At 35.3% G+C, this 24,325-nt stretch overlaps 2 protein-coding genes across 5 annotated transcripts in view; one reads left to right on the forward strand and one right to left on the reverse strand.

Annotated features, from left to right (window-relative positions):
• kst (spectrin beta chain, non-erythrocytic 5 kst) overlaps nt 1-24,325 on the reverse strand; it is a 232,521-nt gene that overhangs the window by 180,667 nt on the left and 27,529 nt on the right. The window lies entirely within an intron of this gene.
• On the forward strand, nt 15,498-18,256 carry LOC142235713 (uncharacterized). The gene is made up of 2 exons (XM_075306973.1): nt 15,498-15,962; nt 16,004-18,256. The coding sequence occupies exons 1-2, from the start codon at nt 15,498-15,500 to the stop codon at nt 18,254-18,256; spliced, it is 2,718 nt and encodes a 905-aa protein (XP_075163088.1).

Below are 24,325 nucleotides of genomic sequence, written 5' to 3' on the forward strand. Positions count from 1 at the left end.
ACATTCCAGTCTTCTCCAGTTAACTATATTTGTGATAATGTTGTGGCTCCTGACTATAAAAGGCAGAAATAAAAGACAAGGCCTTAAGGTTTTATCATCGCAGGCCTCGATCTATAGATAATATGGGCATAATGGTGCAAACGTAAACAAAAAAATGTATCATTCGAGATTTATGTCGTCCCGAAATCCCGGTACGGGACGGGATTTATCTCGTATTCCGGGATTTTTTATTTTTAACCCCGGAATTTTTCGGGATCCCGACAAAATAATCCCTATATGTTATTTATTTATTTATTTACAGCATTAGACTTATAGTATAATATAAGAATAATATTAGAAGGAAAAGTAGCATTGGCTACAGAGGCCATAGGCTAAACATATTTGTTAAATTTGTGGCTTTTTAGGATTTTTATACCCTCCACCATAGAATGGGGGTATATTAACTTTGTTATTACGTTTGAAATACATACACATGGAAATATTGCTCTAAGACCCCATAAAGTATATATATATATATATCTATATATATATATATATATATATATATATATATATATATATATATATATATATATATATATATATATATATATATATATATATATATATATATATATATATATATATATATATATATATATATATATATATATATATATATATATATATATATATATATATATATATATATATATATATATATATATATATATATATATATATATATATATATATATATATATATATATATATATATATATATATATATATATATATATATATATATATATATATATATATATATATATATATATATATATATATATATATATATATATATATATATATATATATATATATATATATATATATATATATATATATATATATTCTGGGTCGTGGTGAAATTCTGAGTCGATCTAAGCATGTCCGTTCATCTGTCCGTCTGTTGAAATCACGCTAACTTCCGAACGAAACAAGCTATCGACTTGAAACTTGGCTAAAGTAGTTGTTATTGATGTAGGTCGAATGGTATTGCAAATGGGTCATATCGGTCCACTTTTACGTATAGCCCCCATATAAACGGACCCACAGATTTGGCTTGCGGAGCTTCTAAGAGAAGCATATTTCATCCGATCTGGCTGAAATTTGGTACATGGTGTTGGTATATGGTCTCTAACAACCATGCAAAAATTGGTTCATGTGGGTTCATAATTAGATATAGCCCCCATATAAACCGATCCCCATATTTGAACTCTGTAGCCTCTTGGAGGAAAATTCATCCGATCCGGTTGAAATTTGGTACATGGTGTTGGTATATGGTCTCTAACAACCATGCAAAAATTGGTCCACATCGGTCCATAATTTTATATAGCGCCCATATAAACCGATCCCCAGATTTGGCTTGCGGAGCCTATAAAAGAAGCAAATTTCATTCGATCCGGCTAAAATTTGGTACATTGTATTAGTATATATTCTCTAATAATCATGCAACAATTGGTCCACATCCGTTCATAATTAGATATAGCCCCCATATAAACCGATACCCAGATTTGAACTCTGTAGCCTCTTGGAGGAGCAAAATTCATGCGATGCGGTTGACATTTGGTACATGGTGTTGGTATATGGTCTCTAACAACCATGCAAAAATTGGTCCACATCGGTCCATAATTATATATAGCGCCCATATAAACCGATGGCTTGCGGAGCCTCAAAGAGAAGCAGATTTCATCCGATCCGGCTGAAATTTATTACATGGTGTTAGTATATGGTCTCTAACAACCGTGCAAAAATTGATCCACATCGGTCCATAACTATATATCGCCCCCATATAAATCGATCCCCAGATTTGGCTTGCGGAGCCTATAAAAGAAGCAAATTTTATCCGATCCGGCTGAAATTTGGTACATGGTGTTAGTATATAGTCTCTAACAAGCATGCAAAAATTGGTTCATATGGGTTCATAATTAGATATAGCCCCCATATAAACCGATCCCCAGATTTGAACTCTGTAGCCTCTTGGAGGAAAATTCATCCGATCCGGTTGAAATTTGGTATATGGTGTTGGTATGTGGTCTCTAACAACCATGCAAAAATTGGTCCATATCGGTTCACAATTATATATAGCCCCCATATAAACCGATCCCCAGATTTGGCTTGCGGAGCCTCAAAGAGAAGAAAATTACATCCGTTTGAAATTTGGTACGTGGTGTTAGTATATAGTCTCTAACAACCATGCAAAAATTGGTTCATATCGATTTTGACCTCCGGTGCCTTTTGGAGAAGCAAAATACACCCGATCCGGTTGAAATTTGGTACGTGGTGTTAGCATATGGTCTTTAACAAACATGCCAAAATTGGTCCATATCGGTCCATAATCATATATAGCTCCCATATAAACCGATCCCCAGATTTGGTTTTGGAGCCTCTTGAGGAGCAAATTTCATCAGATTAAGTTGAAATTTGGTACACTGAGCTACTATATGGCCTTTAACAACCATGCCTAATTAAGTCCATATCGGTTTATATATAGACCGTAAAGTCCATAAATTTATAAAAATGTACAAATTTATGTACAAAATCATATTTTATTTTTTTGTGTGTATAAACAATCCTCAGACCAATGTCGATTGTGAGAAATGTTTTTCATGTGCAAGAAGATAAGATGAAATTTGAAACCTTGATATTTAAGAGATAACATAAAACGATGAAGTATGTTATTGAAGAAAATCCTTAAAATTTTTTAAGGATTTACGAAACCCAGCAAAAACTCCTATTAACAGGTATGAGTACAAGTATGCCTGCACCAAATTAGGTAACAACTTCTTCGTACATATATCAGCAGCAATACTTTTACATGGGCATGACATTGGAGGAAAGTACTTCGGTGCAAGCATACCAGCAGTTGAAAAATATGTACTTCGTCGCAAGCATACTAGCTCTTCAAAAATAATAGGTTTACCGTAAATAGACTCAACAAGTATATACAGCAGTAAATTCGGCCGGGCCGAATCTTAAATACCCACCACCATGAATCAAATATAATAGTTTACTTTGAAAACTCTTCGTCGTAGCGGGTTACTTGATAATATATAGAATTTCAGGGGGTATGATGACAAATGTTCTCCCAAGCAAATCAGTTCAACCAGTACGCTTCCCGAAGATTCTACCTATGAGGACTAGATCAGATTCTGGATTTATAAAACCAATTTTGTTTGAGTTTTAGAAAAATCATAAATACATCGTGTAAATGATGAAATAACCCATTAATTTAAAATCTTAAATCTGTTATGTTTTTCCGCCATTATTTAAATGATTGTGAGGAGTAAAATCTGGAAATTTTACTTTCAGTTTCAAGCAATTTTCATGATCAGTGAGCCTGGTATACCCTGAAAGAAGAGTTTTATTTTCTGAGGAACGAAATTTTAGACAAACAAAGTTTTCTTTTGACACAAATTTTAGAGACAATCGTTGAATCGTTTATCAAAAATTCGGATTAATTTGCTCTAGACGAAAATACTTTATACGAAAGGGGAATTTCGTTTGTCTAAAACTTCATTCCGGAGGGAAATATTTTTTCTTTGGGTGTAACCTCAAAAAGCTAAATCGATGCCTTAGCAAATGGACCTGTAAAAATAAATGCGATACAGATTTTTGAGGGTCTAAAATCGATCTAAAATCGGATGAAAACAACGGTTTCCAAAAGCTCAAGGAGTTAAATCGGGAGATCGGTCTATGTGGGGGCTAAACCAAAGCATGGGTCGACACGCACCATATTCGGCTGTGCTATTTGTGGTCAGCCGGATTCTAGAAGTCCTAGAAATAAATTCGGAAGATAGGTATATATGGGGGCTATACCAAACCATAGACCAATACTCACCATTTTCGACACACCTCTTAATGGTCCACCTCTAGAATTCCAATTTCAGACAAATTGGGTAAAAACTACGAATTCTAGAAAACCAAGAAGTAAAGTCGGGAGATCGGTCTACATGGGGGCTACACCAAAACATGGACCGATACGGATAATTTTCTACACATATCTTTATGGTCCTAAAGTTACTCTAGATTTCTAATTTCAGGCGAACTGGATAAAAACTTCGAATTCTAGAAGCCCAAGAAATAAAGTCGGGAGACCGGTCTATATGGGAGCTATACCAAAACATAGACCGATAGGCACCATTTTCGGCACATCTTTTGATGGTCCTAAAATACCTCTAGATTTCCAATTTCAGGCAAATTGGATATAAACTACGGATTCTAGAAGCCCAAGAAGTAAAGTCGGGAGATCGGTCTACATGGGGGCTACACCAAAACATGGACCGATAAACCCCATTTGCGACACACCTATTTGTGAACTTAAAATACGTCTAGATTTTCAATTTCAAGCAAATCGGATAGAAAATATAGTTTCTGGACACCCAAGAAGTACAATCGGGAGATCGGTCTATATGCGGCTGTGCCACAACATGGACTGATACACCCCAATTTCAGCACACCAATTTATGGCCCTATAATACCTCTAGATTTTCAATTTCAGGCAAATCGGATAGTAAATACAGGTTCTACAAGCCCAAGAAGTAAAATCGAGAGATCGGTCTATATGGGGGGCTACACCAAAACATGGACTGATACACCCCAATTTCGACACACCTTTTTGGTCCTAAAATACTTCTAGATTTTCAATTTAAGGTAAATCGGATAGGAAATAGCAGCTGAAACAATTGAAAAAGTTTATTTTCTTTAAAATGAATTATTAAAGAAATTATTAGAGCGATAATGCCAACTTAATACCGGCCTTAAAGGTAAAAATGAAATTAAGTACAAAACACAATAAGTTTTAAATGCTTTTAAAATGGTATTAAATGCTTCCAAGCATATAATATTTTTGGGCTCAAAATACTTCCAAACATATAATATGTTCACATAAAACAAACATATTAATGTTTCGGTTGTATCCAATAATATATGTGCTTCCTGCAAAATATGTTTGGAACATATGTTAGATAAGCATTTTTTTTGAGGGTGTATATTTGGCTCGGAATCACATTAAAAAAAAAAACAAGTATATACGGCCGTAAGTTCGGTCAGGCCGAATCTTATGTACCCTTCACCATGGATTGCGTAGAAACTTCTACGAAAGACTATCGTCCACAATCGAATTACTTGGGTTGTGGTAATACTTACCGATGGTAAGGTATCTTAAAACTTCTTAACATCGTCTTCTAAATTGTAAGTTAGTCCATACGTGGTATATATTAGACAAAAAAATGTATGTATAGGTAAGTATACAAATAGTTACGAATCGATATGTGTGATTGCGCATCGATTTATCTGAGGGCTATATTTATCTGAGGCTATAGACCGATATGGACCTAGACATGGTTGTTAAGGGCCATATACTAGCAGAATGTACCAAATTTCAACTGACTAGGATGAAATTTGCTCCTCCAAGAGGCTCCAAAACCAAATATCGGGATCGGTTTATATGGGGGCTATATATGATTATGGACTGATATGGACCAATTCCTGCATGGTTGTTGGATACCATATACTAACATCACGTACCAAATTTCAACCGAATGGGAAGAATTTTGCTCTTCCAAGGGGCTCCGGAGGTCAAATCTGGGGATCGGTTTATATGGGGGCTATATATAATTATGGACCGATTTCGACCAATTTTTGCATGGGTGTTTGAGGCCATATATTAACACCACGTACCCAATATCAACTGAATCAGATGAAGTTTGGTCTTCCAAGAGGCTCCGGAGGTCAAATCTGGTGATCGGTTTATATGGGGGCTATATATAATTATTGACCGATGTGGACCAATTTTTGCATGGATGTTTTGAGGCCATATATTAACACCACGTACCCATTATCAACTGAATCAGATGAATTTTGGTCTTCCAAGAGGCTCCGGAGGTCAAATCTGGTGATCGGTTTATATGGGGGCTATATATAATTATGAACCGATGTGGACCAATTTTTGCATGGTTGTTAGAGACCATATACTAACATCACGTACCAAATTTCAGCCGGATCGGATGAAATTTGGTTCTCTTAGAGGCCTCGCAAGCCAAATCGGGGGATCGGTTTATATGGGGGCTATATATAATTATGGACCGATATGGACCAACTTTTGCATGGTTGTTAAAGACCATATACTAACACCATGTACCAAATTTCAGCCGGATCGGATGAAATTTGCTTCTCTTAGAGGCTCCGAAAGCCAATTCGGGGATCCGAAAGAATTATTTTTTGCGTGCGGAGTCAAGGCAAACGGCGGTCATACAAATGTTAATGGATTCTAAAATTCTGATTACTTCCACAAATTTATCATCTGAATTTTCTTTGTTAGTATTGGCAAGATTTTATCGCAGTCGAAAATATTATGATTACGAAGAAAGGAATTCTTCCCATTTACGAGAAAATATATGGAGAAGAAAAATATGATTGCTGTAATTATATATGCAAACGAGTTTTACATTTGCACTGCGATCATTTTTTTAAATATCAAAAAAGTAATACTATGGAAAAAATACGTTCCCAAAGAAAATAATGTTTGTACTGCCAACAAAAACAGAATACTTTATGATCAGCAACCAACATAGTTCTTTTCTCCAAACTGAAAGATCATAGTAATATTTTTTGTAGTCTTTATTTTCTTCTAAAGGCCTTCAATCATCCCCGATCACCTTTCCGTACAGCTCTTTCAAAGTTTTTCTTTTCTCCTCGTCGATCAAAGCCATATTATTACCATAAGGTCTTGTGGAATGCCGTTAGTTGTAGCATTGGAAAGACTCTGTACAGGCCAGTGCATTTGTTAGATTTCCAACATACATTGCTAAGAGTGCAATAACCACTTTTTTCATTGCAAAAAAAAAAAAATATTGAAAATAACCAATATCTAAACAAGTTTAGAGTTTTGTATTTATTTTACACTATGACTCGACGATGTGAACTAAAGCGGTCAAGTCAAAATGATATCCAAATATTTAAGCCGGTTTTTCTTTATTTTCCCTCCACAAAGTATAAAGCGAGAGTTTGATGTGGTGAAAACATTCAAATAGTCAGAAAGAAGGACATCTTGAACGTATTGGTGAAATATACTAAATATATTAAATTGTTTTCAATCAACGTCCAGAAGGCGTTTATATTTGAAAATAATTTGTTTATAGCATTATATATGATTTAGAGTTAATTTGTGTCTGACTATTTTTCGAAAATTCACTTTACAGCGTCTGTAATTTATTGATTGTTTATTTTTGAACTTATAGTAAATGCAATATAAAACAAGTATATACGGCCGTTAGTTCGGCCGTTTGGCCGAATCTTATGTACCCTCCACCATGGATTGCGTAGAAACTTCTACTAAAAAGACGGTCATCCACAATTAAATTACTTGGATTGCGGCCGATGGCAAGGCATCTTAAAACTTCTTAACATCATCTTCTAAATTGTAAGTTAGTCCATGCGGGATATATAGTAGACAAAAGAAAGGTCGATTAAATACGTATATATTGAATTCTTGACCAGTATATATAGGGAAGAAATAATTACGAACCGATATGAACTTTTGTGCTTTAATTATAGAGCCAGAATTGAAATATGGGGGGTCGCTTTATATGGGGGCTGTATACAATTATGAACACGAGTCTACCAAAAATGGCACATTTTTTACTAATTGCTACATTGATAGAATTCTTGATATTTTGGAATATTTTGCAAAATATTCCTCTCCAACTATGGTTAGGTTAGGTTATGTGGCAGCCCGATATATCAGGCTCACTTAGACTATGCAGTCCATTGTGATACCACAGTGGTGAACTTCTCTCTTCACACAAAAATTTGTTTTTCTGGTTCAATCACGATATTAATTGATCCAATTAATTTTTTAATTGAAATGTCTTCAATTACAGAAATGATAGTATCAATTAAAAAATTAATTGAAGGTCAATTAAAAAATTAATTGATCCAATTAAAAAATTAATTGATACTATTAATTTTTGTGATTGATTTTTGTTTCAATTAAAAAATTTGTTGAATCAATGAAATTTTTAATTGAATATTTTTTAAAACTCAATTAAAATTTTAATTGGAAAAATGTTCGTGAAATTTTTTTCTGTGTTATCACTGAGTGCTGCCCGATTCCATGTTAAGCTCAATGACAAGGGACCTCCTTTTTATAGCCGAGTCCGAACGGCGTTCCACATTCCAGTGAAACCACGTAGAGAAGATTTGAAACCCTCAGAAATGTCACCAGCATTACTGAGGTGGGATAATCCACCGCTGAAAAACTTTTTGGTGTTCGGTCGTAGCAGGAATCGAACCCACGACCTTGTGTATGCAAGGCGGGCATGCTAACCATTGCACCACGGTGGCTCCCTTCCTCTCCTCCTTCCTCTCCAACTATGAAATGCTTCATAAATTTTCTATAGAAATATTTTATTTATTTATTTATTACTCAATTTATTATAATTACAAATTATAATAAACTTATTTATACGGGCACTAGCAACTAGAGGCTATCGGCCTAAATTTCTATAGAAATATTTTGACAAAATTTTTAACAAAAATAAAATTCTGACAAAATTTTCTATAGAAATAAAATTTTGTATAGAAATTATATTTTGACAAAATTTCGTAAATACATAAATTGTTGACAAAATTTTCTATAGAAATAAAATTTTGACAAACTTTTCTATAGACATTTAAAATTTTGACAACATTTTCTATGGCAATAAAATTTTGGTACATTATTTTTGGCTCGAGTGGCAATCCTGATTTTTCTGTGTTTGGGGATCGGTTTATTTGGGGGCTATATACAATATAGATCGATACGGACCAATTTTGGCATGGTTGTTATCGGCCATACACTAGCAAAATGTAGCAAATTTCAACCGGATCGGATGAATTTTGCTCCTTCAAGAGGCTCCGGAAGTCCAATATGGGGATCGGTTTATATGGGGGCTATATATAATTATGAACCGATATGGATCAATTTTTGCATGGTTGTTAGAGACCATATACTAACACCACGTACCAAATTTCAGCGGGATCGGATGAAATTTACTTCTCTTAGAGGCTCCGCAAGCCAAATCTGGGGATCGGTTTATATGGGGGCTATATATAATTATGAACCGATATGGATCAATTTTTGCATGGTTGTTAGAGACCATATACTAACACCACGTACCAAATTTCAGCGGGATCGGATGAAATTAGCTTCTCTTAGAGGCTCCGCAAGCCAAATCTGGGGATCGGTTTATATGGGGGCTATATATAATTATGGACCGATATGGACCAATTTTTGCATGGTGGTTAGAGACCATATACCAACGCCATGTACCAAATTTCAGCCAGATCGGATGAAATATGCTTCTCTTAGAGGCTCCGATGTGGTCCATTTGCACGGCCCAGAATATATATACTTTATGGGGTCTTAGAGCAATATTTCGATGTGTTACAAACGGAATGACAAAGTTAATATACCCCCATCCTATGGTGGAGGGTATAAAAAATGTAGGGCTAGGAAAACATTGCCTGATTTTTTTTGTAAATTATGAGAGCTATCTATTTTTTTATTGGGTTTAAATGGAAAAAATATTTTTCTACAAAAATATACACTGAAAAACAAAAAACAAAATAACACAAAAACTGTCTTTTGAAAAAAAAAACATTTGGTGAAAATATTTGCCGCTGGTGAGATTTGAACCTGTGTTGTTTATTTTTTTCATACTAATAAAGAACATCTCGAGAAGTCATTAGGATGTTATGCCATGATGTCTTATTACGATCATATCACCGAAATTGGAAGTGACGTTTCGACGATGCTTCGTTTTCAAGGGCGTTTGTGGCTGAGTGTGCTAAGGAGTTCTGTTATGGTGCCAACACACCCAGGTTCAACCACCGGTCGGAAAGTTTTTCCAATTGTAAAAATTAGATAATTAGAATATAAAAGTATAATAAAAAAATATGGATAAAAATAAAAAGTGAAATTGGTGAAAAAATATGTTTTCTAGTTTTTTTTTTTTAATTTCTTCATTCAAATGAACTTCCAAGGCACAACTTCTAAAGCAATGCAAAGGGTAATGAAGTTCTTGCGTCGTATGACATGCCATGTAAAACTCATGGCAAATTATCCACATTTGCACTACGTCTGAATCACAAGTTAGGGATCCAAACTACTTTTTATGAAGCCCTTTTTTGCAGGGCATATTTGCGATGTCGAACCCCATTTTTTTCCTTCAAAGTGCGAAATTTCCCTCAACATTAATTGCATCTAATAAATTTTCTTGAAATTTTCAAAAAGATTCATTCAATTTTATTATGTCGGCGTTTGTACACTGAAAAAAAAGAAAAATTTTGGTATTGATTCCGAGCCAAAGAAGCGGAGAATACAAGTTAGGATACTTTTAAGACACAATTCTCTTTTAAATTTGGGTTTTGTGTACTTGCTTCTGGGAAGCAAATTTTAATTTTTCGCTTTTTCAGTTTTTTTTTCTTCATATGCTATTAAAGTGCTTTAAAAACGAGTTAACTACAACTTTATTTTCCAAAATTAAGACTCGACTTTCAGTAGAAATTATGTTATGTTTTAATTAAAAAACTTCTTTAAAATAAAAATTTGAAAAACATGTCCTATATTTGAACGATTTTTGCTTTGTAGTCAAGATGCACAAAGACAACAAATTTAAAGAAAATTTCATTAAATTTAAAGATTTTTTCTGAATTATTAAAGTCAAGTTGACCTTACCCATTTTTAAATCAAATCACTAAATTATAAGGACAACACGACTTCATTGAAAAGTTTGTCGACTTTTGGACAAGGAAAAAAATTTTATATTAGAGAAATGCCTCTTTTATGCTAAGCAAAATTTTCATTCGTATTTTAAAGACATGAAATCTTTGACCTCACGACAATATTTTTTTCAGTGTAATACTTTAATACAATTAACCTACATTTTCCCTTTTTGTTTTTTTTTTTAGTGTATACAAACCACAATTTTACAAAATTTCAATGGTAAATTTTTCATTTTGTCAAAATGTCAAAATTGAAATGGCTTTATGATAAATACATACATACATACATACAATTTGCAATTCTCATATATCTTTACTAGTATAACCTAAATTTTTTTGTTTGGCAAACTATAATATCATGATTTATTAACGCTTAGAGATGTTTCAAATGGTTCCAAGTATGGTTTGCATAGATTCTTTCTCAAATTAAAAAAATATTCAACATTTTTCTTGATTCTCTTTTACGTTTTCAGAATACTTTCACCTGTAAATCATTATGTTCTACAGTTGGCCCAATACCTTTGGCTGGTGAATGGGTGCAGTGTACCCATACGTGCCGAAAGCAAGATAGGAATTTAACCTGTTTTAAGTTAGCATTTTGTTTTTTATTGCCTTCATGTGGTTGGACACGTTTAAAACGTTTCTATCTTTTTCGTAAAAGAAAAAATAAAATATAAGAAAACAAAAACAACGACAAGTCTTAACATAAAATCCCATTAAGAATTAAATGGGCAAGAATTAGGGTCAATGAAAAATTAGAAAACAAAAGCAGAAACAAAACAAAATTGAAAACCAGAAGCCCATAAAAACCTCAAGGGCCCAAGTCAGTGCAACTTGTTGCATAATCTTCGATATGAGAAATACGTCTAAATCGACAAAACCTCATTTTCTGGCGCTGTTTGGAACAATTGGTACGCACAAGTAAGCCACAAAATAGCTGCCTACTTGCATATGGCATCAAAAAGGGTAGTCATAACCCAAAATCAAAACACTGGGTGGAGGAGGCGCACACAAACAATTTCTCACCATTAGGTCCTCATAACGCTGGCATTTATTGTTATTATTATAAATATTATAATGGCAGTTTATCCGAGATGATGTTAAAATCAGATAAACCCTCATTCATAACCCACCGTAGCAATTAAAGCTCGAGAGAAGACTAGAGGTGTGCACGTGAGTAATATTTTATATTTTATGTTCGTAAGCGGGATTATTTTCGTGAGCGCGTTTTTCCGAAATTCGTTTCTCACGCACACTCACGAAGATATTATTTTTGTGACTCACGCTCACGCATGACATTTGGTTAGTTAATCACCCTCACGCACACGCACGCCGTTGCCGTCAGCGGGAGTCACGAAAACTTTCGTAAGTCACGACAATTTCGTGTCACGTGCACACCTCTAGCGAAGACTTGGTTTCTTCGGCAATTGGCTAAAACTCAACAGTAATCGGTCTTCGGCGTGATGAGGCCGATTAACTGATTTTTCATTTTTTTTATACCCTCCGCCATAGGAACTTTGTCATTCCGTTTGTAACACATCGAAATATTGCTCTAAGACCACATTAAGTATATATATTCTGGGTCGTGGTGAAATTCTGAGTCGATCTAAGCATGTCCGTCCGTCCGTCTGTTGAAATCACGCTAACTTCCGAACGAAACAAGCTATCGACTTGAAACTTGGCACAAGTAGTTGTTAGTGATGTAGGTCGGATAGTGATGTAGGTCGGATGGTACTGAAATTTGGTAAATGGTGTTGCTATATGGTATCTAACAACCACGCAAAAATTGGTCCACATTGGTCAATAATTATATATAGCCCCCATATAAACCGATTCCCAGATTTGGCTTGCGGAGCCTCAAAGTGAAGCATATTTCATCCGATCCTGCTCAAATTTGGTACATGGTGTTGGTATATGGTATCTAACAACCATGCAAAAATGGGTCCACATCGGTCCATAATTATATATAGCCCCCATATAAACCGATCCCCAGATTTGGCTTGCGGAGCCTCAACGAGAAACAAATTTCATCCGATCCGGTTCAAATTTGGAACGTGGTGTTGGTATATGGTATCTAACAACCATGCAAAAATTGGTCCACATCGGTCCATAATTATATATAGCCCCCATATAAACCGATCCCCAGATTTGGCTTGCGGAGCCTCAACGAGAAACAAATTTCATCCGATCCGGTTGAAATTTGGAACATGGTGTTAGTATATGGTCTCTAACAACCGTGCCAGAATTGGCCCATATCGGTCCATACTTATATATAGCCTCAATATAAACCGTTCTCCAGATTTGACCTCCGGAACCTCTTGGAGGAGCAAAAGTCATCCGATCCGGTTCAAATTTGGAACGTGGTGTTAGTATATGGCCCCTAACAACAATTGGTCCATATACTATACTCAACTTAACCTAACCTATCCTTATAAGAATGAAAATGCTGATCAGCCAGGTCATCATCAATGTCTGGGCTATGCGGCGTGTGGGTTAGGACTTTCCTTTCGGATGTTTCCAATCACATCGTTTTTGTGCGATACAAAGCTCCTGTGATCGTTTCACTTGATTGCGGCAACTCATAGTACACCACACCAAGGTTAGGTTAGGTGGCAGCCCGATGTATCAGGCTCACTTAGACTATTCAGTCCATTGTGATAGCACAGTGGTGAACTTCTCTCTTATCATTGAGTGCTGCCCGATTCCATGTTACGCTCAATGACAAGGGATAATCTACAGCTGAAAAACTTTTTGGTGTTCGGTCGAAGCAGGAATCGAACCCACAACCTTGTGTATGCAAGGCGGGCATGCTAACCATTGCACCACGGTGGCTCACACCATACCAAGCTAGTCCCAACAAATACACACCATAAGCTTCTTCCTATGGATATTCGGCTTTGTCATCGATGTTGAGACATGACCAAGGATTGTCGGAGAGCATCCACTTTTCATTCCATCGCTTTCCATTTAGACACAGTGGTCACATTTGTAGGACATATATTGAGAATCTCAAACCTATTTTGCAATATCCGTTTCTACCGTCGGATATAGGACCACAAAATCGTTCACACATAAATCTGGATACTCATCTTGTTCCATTTGGCCCCAGTGGTCACATTTCTCTCGAGGAGCAGTGCTTCCACTATTTTGTAGACCTATATGGTCTACAAACCCCCAACTAGAGGTGTGCACGTGAGTAATAGTTTACTCACGCTCACGCATACTCACGACTGCACGTGACACGACATTGTCGTGACTCACGAACATTTTCGTGATTCGTGCGTGAGTCGTGAGTCACGAAAATAATATCTTCGTGAGTGTGCGTGAGTAACGAGTTACACTCACGAAAATATTCCTGCTCTCCAACATAAAACGCTTAAGAGTTAAATTCAATTACAATTTTAGTGACACCTGAGATGTTAAGAGTTTAATAACACTCCCGATTTTAATAATGCTCATGTCTTCAGACACTTCGGTAAGGTAAATTAATCACAAAGTTATTCGTGAGTCACGACGTTTTCGTGCGTGAGTGTGAGTGAGTACAAATTTTCTTTTCGTGAGTGTGCGTGAGTCGTACCAAAAAATATCGTGCGTGAGTATGAGTTTTCAGTCGTGAGTGTGCGTGAGCAAACTATTACTCGCGTGCACACGTCTACTTGCAATATTTGTTTCTCAAATCTGATAAAGTACTAAAACATTTATTTTCACATATAAGTCTGGATGTCGATCTTTCTCCATATACCCACATTGGCCACATTTCTCCCGAGGAGCAGTGCTTCCATTTTATTCTAGGCTATATATTAATCCGAAACACATCTTGAAATATCCCTTTTTACCATCCGATAGAAGTCTAAAACATCTATCATTCCATTTGACTCCCAAATACAGTTTGTAACAGGGATCCGGAGCGGAGCGGAGCAATCCCTTTTTTTGCCGGAGCGGGAGCGGCATTTCTAAAATCCGGAGCGAAGCGGTTTCCAAATGAAAAACCGCTCCGCTCCGAATAAAATATTACTTGAATGAAATGTGTAACTTTGAAATTACACTGTGTAGGTAATTTCAAATTTAGCTAGTACTTAGCGTAGTGTGAGTAAACGTTTAAAATGTACGATAGGTATTTTTGTACATAATTTCTACTGGAAGTCGAGTCTTAATATGGAAAAAAATAACTCGTTAACTCGTTTTTAAAGGATTTTGATAACAACTGACGAAAAAAAATCTAAAAAAATTAAAAATTAACATTTGCTTCCTAGAAGCAAGTACATAACCCCCAAATTTAAAAGAGAATTACGTCTTTAAAGTATCCTTACTTGTATTCTCCGCTTCTTTGGCTCGGAATTAATACCCAAACTGTTAAAGTAAAGACAAAATCTTTGGAACCGGGCATGCTTTTTTCATTCACATTTACTTTACTATTGTACTATATCCTAGCATTCTCTTATTTCTGATATTAGTTCTCGAAAATTTAATTAAAATTATGGATAGTTTCAATTTAGGTTGAGAAATATGCGCATATACATTTATTATGCAATAAACCGGTTAGAGTGGTATTTAATGCGTCAAAGAAAACCACTACTGGAGTTTCTTTGAACGATATCCTGCATACCGGACCCATTCTTCAAAACGATCTGATGAATGTTGTTTTACGATGGCGTTTTTTTAGATACGTTTTTAATGGTGACATCCAGAAGATGTACCGCCAAATATACGTTCATCCTGATGATAGACAATTTCAGCGAATATTGTTTAGAAATTTGTCGACTGAAACAATAAGCGATTACTGTTTGAAAACTGTAACCTTTGGAGTAAACTGTGCTCCATATTTAGCGATCAGAACGCTCCTTCAATTGAGCGAAGACGCTAAAGATACTCATCCAACTGCCTCATCCATATTGCAACACCAGATATATGTCGACGATGTTCTCTCTGGTGGTCATTCAATCGCTGAAACAAAATATTACTTGTTACAACTGATCGATTTACTGAATTCAGCTGGGTTTCCTCTTAAAAAAATTACGGCAAATAACCCTGATATTCTGCAACACATGGCCCCCGAGGATCTTCTAAACGAAGATTTTTTAAAACTAGAGGACACAAGTGATACCAAAACATTGGGCATTCGATGGAATGCAATGACTGATTCGTTTTACTATAAGGTATCGAATATTACTATTCCTCCTGGCCCGCTAACTAAAAGAATGATCTTGTCAATAGTCGCAAAATTTTCGATCCTGCAGGTTGGTTATCACCAATAATTGTTGCAGCGAAAATGTTGCTTCAACAATTATGGATCGACGGGACTGACTGGGACGAGGAGATCAAATCCCACTCGTTCGAGAAATGGAACTGCTTTATTCTGAATTTTCCTGATATTGAGTCAATTAAAATTCCACGATGGCTCAATTATTCACCCGACAGACAAATTGAAATGCACGGATTCTGTGATGCTTCTGAGAAAGCATACTGTGCCTGTTTATATATCTGTACCATTTCTTCCGAAAATACCAGAACAACTCATTTGCTTGCTGCGAAAAGCAAAGTTGCCCCTTTAAAAACTGTGAGTTTACCCAGACTTGAATTATGCGCGGCTGCTCTTTTATCGAAACTGCTTAAATCTGTTTGTCAGAATATGAGCTTACGTGTTTCAGACATTTATCTCTGGTCTGACTCAACTATAACATTGGCGTGGTTAGATAAGCCACCTTTTTACTGGAAAACTTTTGTCGCCAATAAAATTACAGAAATTCTTGATAACATTGGGAATGCAACTTGGAGGCATGTCCCAACAAATGAAAATCCTGCCGATCTTGGTACTCGGGGATGTACAGCTTCGGAACTGAGTACAAATTCACTGTGGTGGCATGGCCCTGAATGGCTGTTAAAATCTGCTAAATTCTGGCCAAAATCTACCACGTTCAAAGAACCTGTATTGGAGCGAAAAATAAACAATTTTCATACTGATACACAATTGGAAGATATATTAGATCGTTTTTCATCCTTTCCAAGAGCCTTGCGAGTCTTATGCTTCATTTATCGTTTTATAAACAAATGCAAAAGAAAACCTTGTCCTACTGATTTCATCACTCATGAGGAAATCTTGTTTGCTAAATACAAGCTTGTTCGTTTGGCTCAACAAAAATATTATGCTTCTGAGTACCAGTCGCTGGAAAATAATTTTCCAATAAGTTCGAAAAGTCGCTTACTGACGTTAAACCCAAAACTGGATGATAATAAACTATTGCGAGTAAATGGTCGGCTAGGTAACTCCGATCTGAGTTATAACGAACGCCATCCGATAATCTTGCCTGAGAAATCACGTTTGTGTAAATTATTTATTGAATTTACTCACAAAATGCTATTACATGCTGAACATCAGGTTATGTTGCGCTCAATACGACAAGAATTCTATGTTATACGTCTAAAAAATACGATCAGAAGTTGTATAAGACAATGTCGTACCTGCACTATATACAAGCATCGCATTAGAACTCAAATAATGGCATCCCTCCCAACTGAAAGATGCACATTTTCTTTGCCCTTTACACATACAGGTGTGGACTTTGCAGGACCTTATGAGTTGAAGTCCTCAAGACTTAGAAATGCTAAATTAATAAAGGGGTATGCTGCCATTTTTGTGTGTCTTTCCACTCGAGCCGTCCACCTGGAGACCTGCTCAGAATTGACAACTGAAGCATTCTTAGCAACCTTTAGTCGCTTTGTTGGCCGACGAGGATTCCCCAATAAGATGTTTTCCGATAATGGAACTAATTTCGTGGGTGCTAGTAGGGCATTGGCCACGGAGTACAAAACCTTCTTGAAGAATGTGCAAAAGTCTGTTTCTGATAAATATACTCTGCATGGGTTCTCGTGGCATTTTATTCCTCCACATTCTCCGCACATGGGTGGCCTGTGGGAGGCAGCAGTAAAGAGTATGAAGACTCATTTACGCAAAGTATCTGGAAACATTAAGTTTACGTTTGAAGAATTCTCCACTCTTCTTGTTCGTATAGAAAGTGTTTTAAATTCTCGTCCACTGTCTCCAATGAGTGAGAATCCAAATGATTTGATACCGATCACCCCTGGTCATTTATTAAGAGGAGCTGCATTAGTCGCTGCCCCTGAAGAATATTCTGATAACCTGACGTTACTGAATCGATGGCAAAGATTGAAATCATTACAAATACAATTTGCCAAACGCTGGAAGGCTGAATACATTTGTGAGCTCCAAAGGAGATACAAATGGAAATCTGTTCAACAAAACCTGAAAGCCAACGATTTCGTGGTAATCAAAGAAGACAACCTCCCTCCTAACGAATGGTGTTTAGGCAGAGTGATAAAGGTCTTCAAGGGTTCAGATTCTAATGTTCGCGTTGCCGAAATACGCACCCAAAACGGAATTCTGACACGTCCTTTGATCAAACTGTGCATCCTTCCTATTGATCAAGATTAATGTATCTCACAACCGTTCACATACCTAATAAATCTTACCATTTCAGCTCAAACTCTAGTACACCAATGTGCCGCATTTGTAAGAAGCGTCATTTTATCAAACACTGCCCACATTTTCAAAGGATGTCTGCTGCTGAACGCCGGAATATTATTCGAGAAAAAGGTTTCTGTTTTAACTGTCTATGCACAGCCCATCAAAGGAACTTTTGTCCATCCCGGAACAAATGTTTAGTTTGCAACAAAAATCACCATACTATGGTTCATGTGGATAACATTCAGCAACCGAATTCTCAAAATTCTTCTAATGTTTCCCGATCACGGCCCTTGAAAATTGCTCAGAACAGAATCAAGAGTCGAAAGTGTACTAATAACATTACTCGTCCACGCAGAAGTTCCAGTGTATCTCATCGACATCAAAAGTACCTTAATGAAAGACTGAGCCGCCGTCTATCCTCTCATGTATTTGTACCTACGGCACTCGCTCGCGTGGTAACATCCACAGGAACAACGAAAGTTCGTCTTCTTATGAGCAGCGGAGAGGCCCAGACTGTCGTCTTGCAAAAATTTGTTCACCGTTTAAATCTCAGTACTTCAGTTCGAGATCATAAAGAGTATTGTACGATAAACTTGGAATCTTACCACGATCCGCAAGTAAAAATCCAGATCACCGCCTTGGTTAAACCTCAGTTCAACACAACTTTACCCAAACCCACGTCGGAGCCTTCATTGAGGACAATTTTCGATCATATTATCGATCTTGCTGACCCTCACTTTTTCAATCCAACTAATATTGAACTAATCGTAGCAAACGATCAGCTGTCTGGGATATTAAGAGCTGGAATGATTCAAACGTCATCACATATGCCAATTCTTCAAAGTAGTATTTTTGGCTGGACTGTCTCCGGATCATGTCGCTACCAACATTGCAATCCTGCAAGGCGGGCGGCATGTTAAACCTAGTTTAACAGTTGCGTTTTTTATATATAAATTTGGAATTTCATGAATTAATTACTTGAAATACACTTATAAATCTGAATTAATAATTTTAAGCTTAACGTATCTATTAATATTAACATTGAATTTATTATTATTGGCAACGCTATAAGCAAAGAAAAGCTTTTATCTATTAGTACTATAAGCCTAGTTGTCTCGCTTCAACTTTCTTTTTAACTCCTTTTTTTAAATACTCTCTCTAATGGTCAATTGTCAGCTTACATTATTATACTCGGTCACTTTGAATTCTGTCCTCCAGCCGGTAAGCAGCTCAACACACCAATAAATTGTACATTACATGAAATCTGAAACCTGCCATTCTTTTCTTTTGTTCTTGTTTCTTTATTGGTATCTTTTACATTTTCCTGAGCTGAACTAAATTACATACAGTCCACTTGCAGAAGGTCGATCAGGAAATTGTACAAAGGGGAAAAAAGCGAAATTAGGTAACACTAGATCTGAGTAAGAATATTCGTAGGTATACCACGGACTGATGTCGATGGAGGTTGTTGCAAACATAAACATACACACACACATTACAAATATAACAAAACCTCTTCTGTACGTCTGTTGCAAAACAAAAAAAAACTTTCGGAGAGTAGTTACTTATACTCTGTGTATAGACTTTCAATTCCAATCAGCGTTGCCGTTTTGGTCCGATCGGACCAAAATTGGTCCAAAAGATTTCTAATTTTTAAATTTAGTCCGATGGTCAGACCAAACAGAATTTGGTCCATTTTGGTCCATTTTCATAAATTTGGTTTCTATCACATATTAAATAGTAGATGGTGCACCGCAAAGAATATTGTCGGGAGGCCAAATATTTCACATGCTTAAAATACGAATACGAATTTTGCTTAGAATAGAAGACGTATTTCTCTGAAAAAAAGTTTTTCCTTGTCTAAAAGTCTCTAGACTTTTCAATGAAGTCTGTTTGTCCTTATAGCTAAGTGATTCGACATAAAAATGTGTATCCTAACATGAATGCAAATTTCGTTTTAATGAAGTCAAAATGGATTTAATATTTCTGAAAAAATCTTCAAAATTAATAAAATATTTCAACACATTGTTTTAAAGTCATTATACCCTAAACCACATAGTGGTTAGGATATAATAAGTTTGATCTGTCAAAAAATGTGCCTACAAGAAATATTGATTTTAGACCCCATAAAATATATACCGATCGACTCAGAATCACCTCCTGAGTCGATCTAGCGCTTGGCGTCCGTCCGTCCATCCGTTCGTCTGTCCATGTATTTGTTGTTCACAGGATTTCGGTCGCAATTATTAACCGATTTTGATGAAATTTGGAACAGGGAGTTTTTTTGGGTACAAGGACGAACGTTATTGAATTTGGAAGAAATCGGATCAAATTTAGATATAGCTCCCATATATATGTATTGCCCGATTTCGACAAATGGGGTCACGTTGCACTTTTTTTACTAACCGATCGTCGTCAAATTTAGCACAAAATAATCTTCTGTATCACCCTTTAAGTCTGAAAATTTCATCGAAATCGGTTCAGATTTAGATATAGGTCCCATATATATGTATCGCCCGATTTTGTCAAATTAGGTCATAAAACCCTTATTTATCAACCGATCTTACTCAAAGTTGGCGAAATGTAATCTTCTATAGCACTAACTATATGTGCAAAAAACCATCGAAATCGGTTCAGATTTAGCTATAGCTCCCATATATGTACCGCCCGATTTTTCTAAATAAAATAAAACTCAATTGAACAAATAATACAATGTTTGTACTATAATTTTCTCGAAGAGGAGCGGAGCGGAGCGATTTTTTTTTTTCTCGGAGCGGAGCGAGGAGCGGAGCGAGGAGCGGAGCGAGGAGCGGAGCGGTTTTTTTTTTCTCCGGAGCAGGAGCGGAGCGGAGCGAAAAAAATGGACCGCTCCGGATCCCTGGTTTGTAATATCTGTTTCTACACTGAAAAAATATTGTCGTGAGGCCAGAGATTTCATGTCCTTAAAATATGAATGCAAATTTTGCTTAGCGTAAAAGACGCATTTCTCTAATATTTTTTTTTCCTTGTCCAAAAGTCGACAAACTTTTCAATGAAGTCATGTTGTCCTTATAGTTAAGTGATTTCACTAAAAAATGGGTATCATAACATGAAAGAAAAAATGTTTGGGCTAAGGTCAACTTGACTTTAATAATTCAGAAAGTCTTTAAAATTAATGAAATTGTCTTTAAATTTATTGTCTTTTTGCATCTTGACTATAAAGCAAAAAATCGTTCAAAAATAGGACATGTTTTTCAACACTTTATTTTAAAGACGTTTTTTACTTTAAACATAGCATAATTTCTACTGGAAGTCGTGTGTGTATGAATTTGGAAAATAAAGTTTTCATAAACTTGTTTTTAAAGGACTTTCATAGAATATGAAGAAAAAAAAATGAAAAAGCGAAAAATTAAAATTTGCTTCCTACACACAAAAAAATATCTTTTGTCTTCAATCACGAAATTAATTGATCAAATTAAATGATAATATTAATTAAAAAAATTAATTGAAAGTCAATTAAAAAATTAATTGATACTATTAATTTTTGTGATTGATTTTTGTTTCAATTAAAAATTTGTTGAATCAATAAAATTTGTAATTGAATATATTTTAAAACTCAATAAAGATTTTAATTGGAAAAATTTTCAATCACATAAATGATAATTGATACTATTAATTTTTGTGATTGATTTTTGTTTCAATTAAAAATTTGTTGAATCAATAAAATTTGTAATTGAATATATTTTAAAACTCAATAAAGATTTTAATTGGAAAAATTTTCATGAAATTTTTTTCTGTGTAGAGTCAAGTACACAAAACCCAAATTTAAAAGAGAATTGTGTCTTAAAATTATCCTTAACCGAATTCTCCGCTTTCTTGGCTCGAATTCAATACCAAAATTGTTAAAATAAAGACAAAATCTTTGGAAACGGGCATGCATTTTTTTCAGTGTATCATCGGATAGAGGACCACAAATCTGGATGCACATATAAATCTGGATGCCCATTTGGCCACACATTTCTCTGGAGGAGCAAGCAGTGCCTCCACTTTTTTCTGGGACATACATTGGTAAACCCAACACACATTTTGCAATATCTCTTTTTACCATGAATTAGAGGACTACCTTTAACATATTATAAGTCTGGATGTTCATATTTCTCCAAGCCAACAGTGGACGCATTCCTCTCGGGGGCCACAGTAGACGCATTCCCTCGGGGGTCCATACATTTTTGTAGTCCATATATTAGAAACCCGATGGAAGACTTATTATAGCCTGTTTCTGTATGTCGAACGAGAACTATCGATCGACTGAAATGCATAGAAACAGCTGATTTTTGGTTATAAATTCAGCTGTTTCTTTCCATTTCAGTCGATCGATAGTTCTCGTTCAACATACTGAAATAGGTTATAAAAAAGATCTATCATTCGCATATAAATCTGGACGCTCATCTTTTCCTATTTGTTCCCATTTCTCTGGAGGATCAGTACCTCCACTTTTTCTAGACCATCTATTGGAACTCCCAAATACATTTTGATATATATATATATATATATATATATATATATATATATATATATATATATATATATATATATATATATATATATATATATATATATATATATATATATATATATATATATATATATATATATATATATATATATATATATATATATATATATATATATATATATATATATATATATATATATATATATATATATATATATATATATATATATATATATATATATATATATATATATATATGTTTCTTCCATAATGATATTGTCTCCATCAAAGGCGTTGTCGAAGCTACAAGGCTTTATGTCATCAAGAATTCTTTTAAAGATCACTCTGTCGATTATGGCCTCCTATTTGACTGAAATGCTTCAAATATTAGTGATGGATTAATTTAACATTTGTTGATACTTCCTCGTACTTGACCAGCAATAATAAAAGAGCCAGAGCTAAAACCACGAATGGATGATCATGTAACCTAAGAAGTTTTACAAGGTTACCTAGAGGAATTTTATGCATCTCAGATCGTTGGTATTTTTTGCCATTTCTACCAACTAAAAAAAAAACTAAACTCCTCATGCCTATTGCTGCTAGCCGCTGTCGTATGCAGCATTCTACCACGTATTCATCATCATCATGATCTCCACCACCATCATCATCATTACCGAGGGCATCAATGTTCCTTGTTTACTCTAGGCACTATTCTGTCTGTTTTCTTTTTTGTTTTAACGCCAACATAAAGTGCCGAACCAACAAAAGATTGGATGGAAGAAAAATTGAATTTAATTTAATTCAAACCGCCCCAACAACAAGAACAACGCAACACTTTTCAACAGTATGGGAGGCACAATGCAAAGAGAAGCCCTAACGAAATAAAAGCAAAAACTTTACAAATTAAAACAAAAGATCAAAAACAAGGCCAAGAATGCAACAGCCCACAGTAAATGCTGAGGCAACAACAATAACTGATGTTGCAGCTACAGCAGACATCAGACGTCAGACGAAATTTCTACAAAACCATAATAATAATAAACAATCTTCCCCGCCTACTGGTGGGAGCCCCGATCGTCAACCGCCTTATATAAACAAAACTTCGCATAGTGAGGAAAAAATACAAAAAACAAAAAACAAATAAATATGGGCTTAATTTCGGCCGGGACGAATCTCAAAATACCCACCACCATGAATCAAATACTATAATTGTTTCCTTTGAATACTCTTCGTGGGGTTACTTGAAAATGTATAGAATTTCAGGTAGCAAACATGGAATCGGAGACTTAGCACATTGAGCCTATACCAAAACAAGAACTACGGACCTAAAATACCTCTAAATTTTGAATTTCAGGCAAAATGGTTAAAAATTGCGGTCAGTGAAAAATAAATATAGGAAAATTTCCTATTTTCTAACAATTGTGTTTCTTTAAAATTTAAAAGTATTGAATACTTCTTAGTACGAAGTATTCAATCTTTTCTATAATAAAGGAAGTCAGATTTATCATTTATAAGAAATTTTATTAAATTTGAGAAAACCC

Source organism: Haematobia irritans, chromosome 4 (assembly GCF_050003625.1).
Source record: "Haematobia irritans isolate KBUSLIRL chromosome 4, ASM5000362v1, whole genome shotgun sequence".
Lineage (NCBI taxonomy): Eukaryota > Metazoa > Arthropoda > Insecta > Diptera > Muscidae > Haematobia > Haematobia irritans.